This window comes from Gossypium hirsutum, chromosome D03 (assembly GCF_007990345.1).
Source record: "Gossypium hirsutum isolate 1008001.06 chromosome D03, Gossypium_hirsutum_v2.1, whole genome shotgun sequence".
Lineage (NCBI taxonomy): Eukaryota > Viridiplantae > Streptophyta > Magnoliopsida > Malvales > Malvaceae > Gossypium > Gossypium hirsutum.
The window spans coordinates 47775290-47789037 of record NC_053439.1 but is presented as its reverse complement, the minus strand read 5'-3'; the positions used below and the strand labels follow the sequence as shown (position 1 = coordinate 47789037).

General features: G+C 33.8%; 2 protein-coding genes across 2 annotated transcripts; both read right to left on the bottom strand.

Moving 5' to 3' along the window:
* Nucleotides 1-1899: 1899 nt before the first annotated feature.
* Nucleotides 1900-6808, bottom strand: LOC107950270 (uncharacterized). The gene is made up of 11 exons (XM_016885080.2): nt 6328-6808; nt 5642-5726; nt 5283-5479; nt 4422-4504; nt 4207-4252; nt 4044-4100; nt 3847-3901; nt 3661-3761; nt 3478-3541; nt 3261-3394; nt 1900-2242 (listed from the first exon to the last, which is right to left on the bottom strand). Exons 1-11 carry the CDS (start codon nt 6412-6414, stop codon nt 2069-2071), a joined length of 1083 nt encoding a protein of 360 aa, XP_016740569.1. The 5' UTR covers nt 6415-6808; the 3' UTR covers nt 1900-2068.
* Nucleotides 6809-8986: 2178 nt separating this feature from the next.
* On the bottom strand, nt 8987-12732 carry LOC107950269 (ACT domain-containing protein ACR9). The gene is made up of 6 exons (XM_016885078.2): nt 12296-12732; nt 11936-12154; nt 11221-11326; nt 10300-10651; nt 9478-9762; nt 8987-9241 (listed from the first exon to the last, which is right to left on the bottom strand). Exons 1-6 carry the CDS (start codon nt 12447-12449, stop codon nt 9095-9097), a joined length of 1263 nt encoding a protein of 420 aa, XP_016740567.1. The 5' UTR covers nt 12450-12732; the 3' UTR covers nt 8987-9094.
* Between the last annotated feature and the right edge of the window lie 1016 nt (nt 12733-13748).

The following is a 13748-nucleotide window of genomic DNA, read 5'->3' as shown; positions in this document are numbered from 1 at the left end:
TTTCAGTTATTTTAATAAAAATTGCATCTCAAGGAATGTTTTGTTTATTCATTGAATTGATCTAAGGGGTTCTTCTTTCAATCTAGCAGTTCCTGGTTAGCTTATGTGGTGGGATGTTCAACTGATCCTTTATGTTGATCTTTTTCTCCCAATTTTGAAGACCATGCTGCATCTTCTAATTCAAGCATATTAAAGTAGGTTTAGAATTTGTTTATTCTTGCCCGACACTGTGTTTACGTTAGGACAGCTAAGCCTGAGCCTGTGGGCCGGTTTATACTGTTTTTAACTTAAATGGTATCAAGAGAAAATTTGAAATACTAAAATACGAACTGCTGGAATTGAATCAATTTGCTTTGGATGGGGACCGTTTTGTGTTATGGATAGCGGACGTGCGATGGGACGAACAGTTTTAATGGGTTTTTTTTTTAAACGAAAAATAAACATGAGAATCGTCTGTCACGAGTAGTGTTTTCAAGGATTATGTCTAACATAAGAGTTCGATCTAGATGTTGAATTTGGTTCGAGTTATTTTTGTCGTAATTTAGTGCTTCAATTTGATTTTAGGGCTTTTGCCTTAACAGTTATCAGGCCATGTGAGGCGTCAAATTAAGTATAAAATAATACACTACTAAAAATAACAAAAATCAAGTGAACTATTTGTTTGCTTTTAAAATTATGAATCAATTTTACAAAAATCAATTGAGGTAACATTCATGCATGAGTTGGGTGGGTATCAGTTTAGCATTGTTTTTAAATGTATCTTTGGAACAAAGTACTATTAAACAAGATTTTTGAGCTTTTCTTAGAAGTGTTTTTGAGATAAGAAATACATTTTTAGTCAAAAAATGTAAATAAAAAATTTTCGTTTTTGTTTCAAAGTGTTTTTTAGTTCAAAAATACTTTTAGGAAAATGTAGCATCTGCTTCCTTCTAGTTCCTCCGCGGATCTTTACGATGCTTCTTAAATGTTCCAATTGCGTTTTACGTAAACAAATGAATAATGGGCTGTCCTAGCTCTCGCTTTTGTTATTCATATTACTTGATGTGATCTTGTCTGGTCGAAGTTCCTAAACTGATTCCAATACGTAACGTGGCTCGTCTTTAAAATGACTGATGTCACAAGTCTTAGCACCTTAAATTGTTAAGAAATAAAAGAGCGAACAGTAATATTATATTTTAATAAAATAAAACAGAATATAAGAGTATAATGATCGGAAAAAAAATGATAAATAATTTTAAACATTTATGTTAAAAAAAAAATTCTCATTTTAAAAAACATTTAAATTTATTTCTTTAAGACGTCCACTCTCATTTCGATTGTTTCCAGTTATCCAGAAAATACGGTTCTATCACTCCCATTTTCAATTTTTTCACTTCTGCACAAAGGGTGATCTGTTATCCTTTGCATTGTGGAATCGTACATTAAAACTGTATTCAATTTGAAAAGATATACAAATCCTTAAATATAATTTATTTAAATATTACTCGTGCTTTTAATTTTTAGCTAAAAGATTTCTTATCTCTCATGTTCTTTATCATTTATACTTCCACATATTTTTAATAATATATTTTATTTTCATTCACATAATCAAATTTCTAGTATTTTTTAGAGTCAATGAGCTTTTTAGCTAAATTTGCAACTAAAATTTAGTATCAAATTCATTTTAGTACCTGAACTGGCATGATAAAAATTGTGTTGGTAAAAAATTTTAAAAATTGAAATTGAAGTAATAATGTATGATCTCAAAATATAATTACGAAATCCAAGTTCCAAGGACCAAAAAGAACAATCAAGTTCAACAAGAAAAGGTTGAGGGAAATCACACTAATCCTATCAATTCTAATAGGAAAATAAAATTGGGTTTTGAATTTGAGCCGTTATTAAACACAAAAAGGTAACTAATCTCAAAACACATTCTCATTACCAAAAAACCCTTTTTGAGTTTACACGAGGATCAGGACTCTATCTAAAAGGCAAACACATACAAGAAAAAAGGAAAACAATATACCTAATACATGAAATCATACAAACCTAAATTTATTGAAACGGAGAGGACGAAAGGATGGGTTTAAGCCGTTTTAGCCTCTCTAAGCTTCCCCCACCTGGAATGGATCACCCTCAACAGGGAATAGAACACAGCCTTCATGCATGACACTATAAAGTTCCAACATGAAGACGGCCAATACCAGGGATATAACAGTCTAAAGAACAAACTTATTAGATGTCGTGGGTAACGCCCTACCTGCAAAATACAAGAATAATCACCCCCAAATAATTGCATCACTTTCAAAATTCAACTCCATAGAGGTATATCTCTTGGAAACATTCCATTTTAAGATTCTACATGTGAAGAATGTGTCATAGCAAATTAGGTGCAAGTGACTGGATACTTGTATGGAAGAATTTTCAACTTGCAAAGGATGCAAGGAGGGGTAAGCTGGGAAGGAATTAAAGTGAGTGTGCTTGATAGAAAAGAAAAATACGAGGCAAAGCCATCATCTTCCTTCATAATACATTAACAGAGAAAAGAAAATGAGAAAGATGTAAGTTAGGTGTGTACATTTACAATTTTATATGTTTTTTAAAACTATCATTCTGAATCTTCTGCAGAAAATTGAAGAAGTAAAAAAATAAAAAGCTAGAAAAATAAATTTTCTTACCATTGGTGTCTTTAGTAAAAAGATGAAAATTTGAAAAATAATAATAATTTTCTTTCTATTCATTGCTAGAATAAGATGAAAGGAAAAAAATATAGTTTTCGAAAAATACATAATTTTAAACCAACTTACAGCTCTATTATTTCCTTTTCTATTTATCATTTCAATTTGAAAAACTGTGTTTTTATGCATTACAATGGAAAATAGTCATCTCTCATATTTTCTTTCCTAAGAAGCACATTCGACATCTATTATTTTTCCACTTTTCCGCTTCTTTTCATCCTTTCACTGAACCAAAAGGGCCATTTTTGGGTTGGTCTTATGTCTTACTGTTAAGGGTTAACTCAGTCATTAACAACCAATGAGCACATAAATGAACCCAGAATGCAACATGAAGAGTTATCATAGTTCATTTATGTCTCAATCACAGAGCGTGAGCCTTGCACAATCACAAGGTTGCTTCCTTGTGACCCGAAGGTCATCCATTCAAGTCATGGAAACACCCTTGTACACTCATGACAAACTCTATTTCAGAATAGAGAAAGTGACGCTAGATTCATTTTCTTTCAGAAAGACAATCACTTGAGATGGTAAGGTACTTACAGGAAAAAGGAAATCTAAGGCATCCCAAGCTGCATGACGGACAGCCCTTGTAGGATACATTGGACCACCAGGTGAGGTAAAGCTATACAGACAGGTCTTCAGCCTTGTACTTGTCGCCATTCTCAGTTCCATGCCTGCAGGTATTAAAAACTAAGGTCATATTTGAGTAACCAAATACCCCCTAACCTTGGAAGAAGTTGATGGTAATAACTAATACCTCGGAGAATCTTAACCTGCGAAAGATAATGCAGTAAGACCGGCTCAACCTTTAATTTTTGAAGCTGGCAAAAGAAATTTTCTGATATGTCAACGTGTGGATCATAGCAATGGCTTTCAGTTAAGGTGGTAATGTTAAACAAGATCATTAACATGTATACTTATCATCGAAACATAAAGTTACCTGGTCGGCTAGTTCAATAACAAGTATATCTGCTGGTCCACCAATCAGGAAAGAATTTGGAAACACGGGGCATTGCTTTAGGAAGCTTTCAATTTTTTCAACTGCATATAATAAAACATCATAAAAGGAATCCCTACATGCAAATTATTTTTCAAAATAAGGATCCAAAGGGAGGAATAATCCAACCTGAGTTGTAAAAGAATATGAACCTTGAAAGTAGAAGATAAAGATCTCGCTGGGCCTGAAATCACAAAATATAGTTTTAGAAGATAAATGCCACTAAGGAATCCTGATCGGAAAAGGGCAATTACACAAAGATCCAGAACTTGGTACTATCTTCTTTCAGATATACCAAAACACGAGATAAAGCAAAGATATTTTACCTGTATTGGAATTTTTTTTAACCGTGTCGACTCCAATGTGACTTCGTCAAGGAGGTACTGAGTTCACAGAAGAAGAGAAGTATTGATAGATGGATTCTCCAAAAAAAAAAAAACAAAAAGAAACATGCATTTCAAACAGCAATGTGCTTCTTTTTGCTTTTACCTGAAAGAGAGACTGGAAACACCTTGTATTTGATTGTATATCCATCCTGCACACAAACACAAAGTAAGTTGATTACGTTACCAGGGTGTAAGTGATGCCACTTTTTCAACAAGCATGACCATCATAAAGGCAATATGGTCATCCAAATTCAAAAGCTATTGGCATTTGGCAACGTGACAAAATCCCACACAAGCAGTACCAATTTGTGTTCATACCAGAAAACATTTGTTGCACCCTGAACAAGTGCAGAGGAATAACGAAGTTGTACCTCTGCATTATCCAGTTGAACTTCAAATAACTGCAGAAAAAATCTATTGTTCAATATAAAGAACGTCATGGAAAGAGAATCAAAAGATTATTCACTGATCAAAACAAAATTTTTTCAGTCAAGAATGCCAAGATATCTTAACTGCTAGTAGAAGCGATAATTATCCATTACCTAGCATCACTAGACATGATACATACAAAGATTTTTTGTGCTCATTGTGATCCAGAGAACCAGTGTAGATCATTTGTGGTTATTTTGATCTAGAGAACCCATGATACATACACTTTCATATTAGGAATATGCATCAAAATTCCAATTGAAATTAGCTACGGTAACCGGGAACCATGTGTAAGAAGGGAAAAACAGCAGGAACTAGACTATAATTTTAAGGCAAAAATCAAGTTCACATCTTTTTTTTTTGCTTTGTCACTTCATCCAGTTTCGGGAGACTCCAAATTATACCTTGCCAAGCCACCAACCATCCACACAGTTGATAGCACCAGAAATAAACAGCAGCAACAGCCAAAAAATTTATATTCCCATTAAACTACCATCATTCAAGCAGAGCAGTCCGGAAGGAGGGAAGAAATTTGAGTTCCACTCGCAGGGCAATCAGATTAAAATTTGGGGAAAGCTAAGCTGAATTTTATATCTTTTAACTTGATTAGAAATGGTTCACAAGAAAATGATTTTCTCTAGAGAAGAACTCATAAACGTGAATTACTACTGCAGCAAGAAAAAAATCTGGAAAGAGGAATTTCATGATGAAGGACAAAAAGGACTACAAACTAATCATGAGATTGCTTACCCATTTATGGAATAAAAGGGAAAAAATGTGAGATGCGAATGATTGGCTCCATAGTTGCACAATCAGATCAAGGATCGGCTTTCCGCTATCAGGGGATCGAATATAGTAATCCGCAAGGACATCGTAAAAGCATAATCGACCATTAGCACCATACTCAGCAGGAGTTATTGCATCTTCGTCTCTACTTAGGATTATATCTGTTTTAAGTCTCCAACAAAATCACACATAACTGAACATTAAATTTCCATCCGATAAAAAGAATTACAAAGGCACGAAAACTTGAAAAATATCTATTTGATTAATGTAATTTTTAATATGAAAAGCCAAACAATTAGAATGAATTAGAGATCTTAGCTAACCTTTGGCTCGATCATCGACTTCCAAAGCTATATCTGCAAATAGTTCTTGTAATAAGTTGCGTCTCTGAGATGGAGACGCTAATGCCTGCAATAAATTTGAACATACATCGATCAAGAAATTCCTAAACGCAGAATAAGTGCTTTTATTACTTTGAGTTTGGATCAAATGATTAGCAGAAACGATGTAATTAATATGAGACTTCCCAGGGTCCAGACGCTAGTAAATACTCAAACCATTACCTAAAAAATGTTAAACCTTAAACCTAATATATCCCTTTTACGAGAAAAAAAACGAAAAGAAATTTAAAAGATTGTTTAAAAAAAAAATCTTAAACAAATTCGGTTTTCCTCTCATCATATAAGATGAAGACGCTAATGCCTGCAATCAATTTGAACATACATCGATCAATAAGCTCTTAAACGTAGAAAAAGAAGTGCTTTTATTACTTTTTGGAGCCAGCGCTTAGCAGAAACAATAAAATAAAATTAGAAGACTTTACAGAGTCCAGACGCTAGTAAATACTCAATCATTACCTAAAACGTTAAATCTTAAACCTAATATACTCCTTTTTCGAGAAAAAACAACAAAAACAAATTAAAAGACTGATTTGAAAACGTAAAAAAAAATTCCGCTTTTCCTTTTATCATATCGAGAAACAAAAATAAAAATAAGAGAAAAAACGAACCCGCTGAAGCTTTTTCTCGATTTCTAGGGAGAGCTTGTTGAGATAAGCGGAGCTTTGAGGCCTTGAAGAAGCTTCTTGTTGCTGCATTTTATTTTACCTTTTATGTTAAGATCTCAACAGGAGAAGAAGGAAATTAAAATCTATCATTCGAGAAAGAGGAATTTTGAAATCAAATTTGAAATTGATCCAATTAAATAGTTCTTATATTTTCGTTTCCGGCCTATTCGCTCCCAACAGAAGTACTATCTTCGATGCGAATGGCAGCGGCCGTTTTGACCTTTTTTCCGTCAAAAGGTACAGAAGGCGGTGAATTTCATAATAATTATTTACTATAAAATATAACTTGTTAAATAAATTAATGGCGGAATGTGGAAGGTAAGCATGAGCATATATGGCGTGAGAGAGAAGCAACAGCGTGGAAGATTAGAGGGGAAAAGCTTTGTTGAGAGGAAAGCCAAAGAGGGGGAGAATGGTGGTAGAGACAATATTTTATGGGGTGCTTGCTGGTACGTTTTAACATTTCCCACGTATGATTTCATGTTCCACGTGGCTGTTTCGTAGGATGAGAGTTTGAGTGGCCTAAGTATGGGACTGGATAGAATCACCCGAGAATGGAGAATTGGAAAGCAGTTGCTTTTAATCCATTGAGCCACGTGTTATAAAATTAAACATTTTCTTATACGTGTAAAATCTGTAGTTTTCTTCCACTTTTATGCTATGGCATTATAAGAATTAATTTTCAATATTTTTAGAATAAAATAACATTAACAATAATCCAAAATGAGTTAAACCGATGAGATTCAAAAAAAAAAAAAATTCAAATTTATATTAGTATTGTATTTATAATTATTATATATTTATAATTGTAATCTTCTCAAAACAAATTTTGAATCTCAAAAACATAACAACATGAATTCAAAATGATTAAAATTTGAAATTGGTTCAAATCAAAAGTTTACCTTAACATCGAAATTGACTTGAATCGGAAGGCTTGAAGAGTTTAAAACTTGAATTGCCTTAATTCAAATTAGTTCAACTGATAATTAGGTAGACAACAAATTCAAGTCTCAAAATTATACATAAATTTTTATTAAATATAATTAGTAAATTTTGATCTTGTACAATTATATGTGCAAAAATTTGATTTTAATTTTGTTTGATTTAATTGTATATATTAAAAAAATAATTAAACTATTGTCCTCTCTAGTAAAAAAATACATTAATGAAATCTTATGTATACAGTTACACAAATTCAAAATTCCCACAATTTTAATGCCTTCCTTCATGACACTTGTCCATTCCATTGTTTTTTTTTCTTTTTTTACAAATAAAATATTGGCTAAATTTCAATTCTAATTCTTCTAATTTTTTAGATTATATAAAAGTAATTAAATTTTAATTTTTATCCATATATTTTACTCAAATTTGGGGTAAATTACCAAAAAAAGCCATTTTTTTTCAAAATTTACCGAAATAGGCCGATTTTTTTATTATTTACCGCAATGGTCCATTTTCCGGGAAATCGCGTCCACGTCAGCAGGTCGCGCTGATGTGGACGCAATGTCCTGCCACGTAGCGCGTTCCTGGGGACGCTATTTTGACGTATTTTTCATGTTTGGTTTAGTTTTTTTAGCTTTTAGGGTTTAGGGTTCAGGCTTTTTAGGGTTTTTAGGTCTCGGAATAAATTATTTCGAATTGAAGTTTTCTGGTCAAATTGTATAAAATCGCTTCTACCAGGATGTTATTTGAGAAGAAATTGTGAAATCGCGCCCTCGTGGACGCGATTTTGCTACAGTATGTCATGTAAGAAATAATATTTTTTTTGACGTTTCTAAGCAAATAGTATAAAATTGCTTCTACAAGGATGCTATTTGAGTAGAAATTGTGAAATCGCGCCCTCGTGGATGCGATTTTGCTACAGTAGGTTATGTAAGAAATAATTTTTAACCGTTGGGGTACTGTTCACGCGCGGAGGACATCGCGTCCACGTCAGCGCGACCTGCTGACGTGGACGCGATGTCCTGACATGTACCCTGACATCGCGCTGACACGGACGCGATTTCCTAAAAAATGGACCATTTCGGTAAATAATCAAAAAATCGACCCATTTCGGTAAATTTAAAAAAAAAAACCGACTTTTATTGGTAATTTTCCCTCAAATTTGAGATTTTACCTTTATATTTTAATTTTGGTATAATTTAATATCTTAATTTTTATAGCATCATTATTTAATCTAAATACTTCATTTTGACTCAAATGCTAATGTGAATTTAAAAAATTGCTAACACCGTTAAATTTTTTTTGTTGAATTTAGATACATTACAATGTCATTTTTTTCTGTTATATAGATATCAAGTAAGTATTTTTTTTTTAAATTTCAAATCATGTACCAACAACTTTAGTAGAAAATTTTAACAATGTTAACAAATGGACCTAAATTTTAAATTCGAAAAGTAGAGGGACTAAATTCCTAAAAGTAAAAGTATGAATATTAAATTCTAAATATATGAAGAGTACAAAGATCATATTTTAATTTTTAAAATTTTTAGTTTATATTTTAGCAAAAAAAATATTATAAAACGAAGGTTCATTTTAAGAATACAAGCCGAATGCATTGAGATGTAATTGGAGTATTCAGTGCATTGCAAGGGAGGCCGGGTGAATCAAGACTCGGAGATTATTAAAGCTCAATAGTAGAAACCAGGAGAAAATAACATCTTAGTTATGGAGGGACTCATAAGACATGTACAAAGAAGATTGACTGCACTCACCAACCCATCAGCATTCTTCTAACTCTATCTACAATCTGATTTCTAGCTAACGTACTCAATAATTGGAATCCGCAGTTCTCATCCAAAAGGAATCTGTAGACTTCCCATTCTCGATCTGAACTCGAATATCTTCCAATTTCAGCCTAAAAACCGACAAAACAAATGGTTAATGGAAGGTTAAAGCCATGATCTGGATGCCAACCATGCTATTATATTGGTATTAAACAATGGAAATACAAGCTAAACCTTTCAGTTCGAAATACCAAGCATTGTTGTATCATTGTTATCCTTCTGTTATGTTATATCATAGCAATTTTACAGTAAGTTACAATCTATTTATGGGCTTCAAATCATTTTCGGTGCTGAAATGATTGCTTACCGAAAATATGCAAATTCCAAGAGCCTTTAAAGCTAGTGTAACATCATAGAAAACTCTTGGTCTCCCCTTTCCAGATAACTCAACTGGATTAGCAACCAGAAGTTCTGTATCAGGCCCCCGGTTTGCGATGATGACACGCAATGGGTGAAGCATTTCCACCTTCAAACGAGAGCATAGCCCATTTTGCTTCTCAGGATCCACAAACTTTTTGCCATCCTTTTGCTGAATAAAGAGGTCCAAATCACGGTAGCCTTTGGAATTTGGTGAGAACCGGCCAAAAGCTATCTGAGAAAAACAAAACAAAATAGCATATATCAGCAAAGTTGAAAATTCAAGCAGAAGCCAAAGTGGAAGAAAGGAGGAGATGCATCTATCAGTTAGACGTTCAAAGTTGTTTCAATCAAGAGCACCTTGATCCAAGAAGAGGCAATTCAGTGGCTAAAGAAAACAAGCCGACGGAGAACCTTCGGAAACAGTTGAGTAACACCACACATCATAATTATGGTTCAAGGGAATCCATCAACTCAATGGCAGGTCTAATCTAAGGAAATATATAGAATTACTGACTGTCAATCTCTTAACAGACAAATCATTGGTGTTTTCCATTTCAATTTGGAGAATGAAAAGTTCTAAGGACAAGCATTGAAAAGGTAGAGGTGAAACTGCTTCAAACCCCAATCATGTAAATTTTGCAAAAATATGAACTCAGCAATGTGACATCTTCAATCTGTGAGATGTTGTAGGAGCTATGCAACATAACCGGACATGCAAATTTTAGTGCAATACAATAGAAACTAACTTCATGAGCAGAATACAGAATACCTTGATATTGCAGTCTTTCAAAGTTCTCAAGATATCGTAGAGAAGACTTTTGTGATCAACACAATGTATTTGAAGTAATGTATGAGCTGGGCTCAATGAATTATCTACTACCACATTTGCTTTCTTCAATTTTGTCATATCTGAGCTAAGAGCTTGCGAACGAGTCTCTTTATCGGATAGCACAAAAAGAAATAACTCTTCTGCTACAGCAGGAGAAAGAGATGAGATACCATGATGACAGTCATACTCTGGACCAGCCAACCTGAGTTTACAACTGATGCATGAATCACCCAACACGGCATCTAATTGTTTACATAAGTGATGTTGCCGTTCTTCGGTGTGTAAAAGCTCCCTGACCATGTTGAGAGAAAATTGAGATCAATAACCAAGCCATTCAATACTTTATTCCTTTGACCACTTGGTCATAATTAATACAATTACACAGTTTCTGATCACAACTCGTCAATAAGCTCTAAGCATCTCAAATAACAGTTCAATCATCAATAGACAATACATACTTTGTTATTTTCAATCTTCAATGAAGAAATACACTCAAATCTCACAGAACTGGGGATCAAGAACAACAGGTGTTTGGATCAAATAATTTCTTTCCCATGGCAAGTAAAAAGCATAGAGAAAGGTAAAACAAGATGATTAAAGCCAAAGAAAACCATGAACTTCAAGACAAATATTTCATTTTCATTACAAGTGGACAACTTGATAACTGAGAAGTGGTCCCCCAAAATTATACCGTCAGTACAACATTTAAATGCTAGACCTAAATACGTCAACGTATCAAACAGAAAAAAGAAAATTCAAAAAACAATAAAAACTCGTGAACTATGCGAATATACCTTATATGTTATCAGTTATAAACGAAAAACACAAAAGCGGTGCAAGCATATCAAAAAAGAATCTTACATGTTATCAGTTATAAAGAAGAGGTCGAGGACTCTGCCATCTGGGGTTGTTGTAACTTTAACCTTTTGAATTGTGAGCTCAAGCTCACAGAGAACCTGTGTAACATCTAAAGCAAGGTACCAACCACATTAGATTCAACTATGCATGTAACACACCTACCCACACGTGAAAGAACACACATCCACACATTAATTAGGGCTGTAAAGGAATCAATCTAGAATGAGCTTTTAGCTAATCTATAAACAATCTTATAAATGAGCTTGTTTGTGAGCATAAACACACTTTCTTTAACATGGATTCATTTCTAATTTTTATTCAAAATAAATAGTTTAACCTAATAATGTAATAGAATCCGAATTAGATTCAACTAAAGCAAAATAACAGCCACAGTAGATTGAACTATGCACATTGCACACCTAACCACACATGAAAGAACACACACATCCACATTTATCAGGGGTTGTAAAGGAATCAATGTTGAATGAGTTTTTAGTTAATCTATAAACGATCTTACAAACAAACTTGATCATGAACATAAACGAATTGAAAACACTTTCTTAGACATTGATTCATTTCTAAAATTTTGCTCACAATAATTTGTTTAACTTAATAAAGTAATAGAATCCAAATCCATTCTCAGACTTATTTCCTAAATACTATGCCTAATTCACAACCTAACACAAATTAAGGAACATTTACTTGGAATCATGCTTACCATGTAGCAATCCTTTCCGGTCAAGGCAAAAGAACTTCAACAAGTAAACCGGAGAAGCCGGGGAGTTGGAAGGTTGATCATTCAAGTAAAATGTCACCGAACAAGAAGGACATAAGGATTGAAGGCGGTTCTTCAAGCTTGGCCACCTCACAACAGGTGAGCTCGAATGAGGAACCACCCAAAACACCATATAGCACCAAATTCCATCCGTTGAAACATCTGCGACCAGAAAATTATAACTATTAAAAAACATACCTCAACCAGAAAACACCAGGTTTCAGTTCATATCAAAGTTTCAAAAACTAAACCAGTGAATAACCATTCATAATTTCAAACAACGCCAAATCTAAAAGAACTCACCTCCTTTGGCGATGTAAAGACCGAAATCGAGAATTATATGGCAAATATCGCATCCTAGGCCGTGCTTATCAGGACAATTAACGGTGATTACATGAGGCTCTCCTTGCTTGTTTCCTTTCTGGATCAAAACGGCGTCGTCGCTCGGCACTCCCATACCGACGACAATGCCAGATCGATCTCCGATGTTAGAGCTTTTCTTTTTTTATCAGGCTTTTCCAATTTTCTTTTTTCTTTGTTTTTTTTTTTTTTTGAAAGGATGATAAAATAAATGTAAGGAGGCAACGGGGAAGGTCGCTGTGAGTGTGACGGTTCCTATTTAGGGACAGACCAACCCAGCGTCGAGAATAGTGTGGGAGGTTTTAGAGACACGTGGCGGATTTACTGTGGCGTTTAAATGGGACCGTCCGATGAAACACGGTGCGACGAGTATGGGTTGTTGTACATGTGTGGGACTGGGATGCACTACCTTTTATCGTCTTGCAGTAAAATTGTTACAGTCACGAGTAAGCAACACGAAGGTGACCAATTTGACTCGAAATCAAAGGCAAGACGGAAATTTGAAATTAGTATAAAGTTTACTTCGGACCCATGTTGGATGCTTTTAGAAATTGGTTCAAATTTTATTTATTAAATCTGATTTCATAGTTAAATTTAATTAACTAAGTAAATATCCTCTTTTTTATCAAATTAATTAAATAATATTCTAAAAAGAAATTAAGTAAATATTCTTAGTAAATAAAAAAATTTAAATTTCTTCACTTCTTTTATTTTATAATTGTTGAATCAACGGTTCGATGATTAAGTCAGAATTTGCTGGTCTCACCAACTCGATTTTATAATATTGATGTCACGATGACATCTTACCCATGCACAACAATATGATAGGAGGAGCAGCCAATCTTCAAAATTCCAGTAGGTTCCAAACTTCTCTTTTCACTATAATCGCAGTTAGCTTTTGTGTTAACTTTCGTTGGTCATCCTATCTTTTTCTCTCCCCATCTTTTGAGATTATGCCTCCCCCTCCCGTCTATCTTTTTCTATTGCCTTCGGCTGTTGTGATGCGGATGGCTTAAATTCCTACTACTTTCTGGAATTTTTTCACCTTTTTGCTTAGAGCATGGCTCGTTTTTTCAATTTTTTTTTCTTTCTATCTTGACCTTTATTTTTCAATTTTAAGGTCAAGAGAAACTGATGAAGGTTCTGGATGCATTGGAAGCCCATTGTCTCTTCTCTTTATTAAGCATTCTATTGTTTGATGGTTGATGTCTAAAGGAGAATTCTGACATCATCAAATGCTGATTAAAGCTTCCATATGAGTTTAGTACACTTTTGCATTATGCTAATCCATCTTTTGCTATCAGCCTGTAATCAACAACAGTTAATGTTATGAGATTTAAACATGGAAAGGAAGCTTGTTTGCCAATTTGAAGCCACGAAAAGTATCTCATTGTTT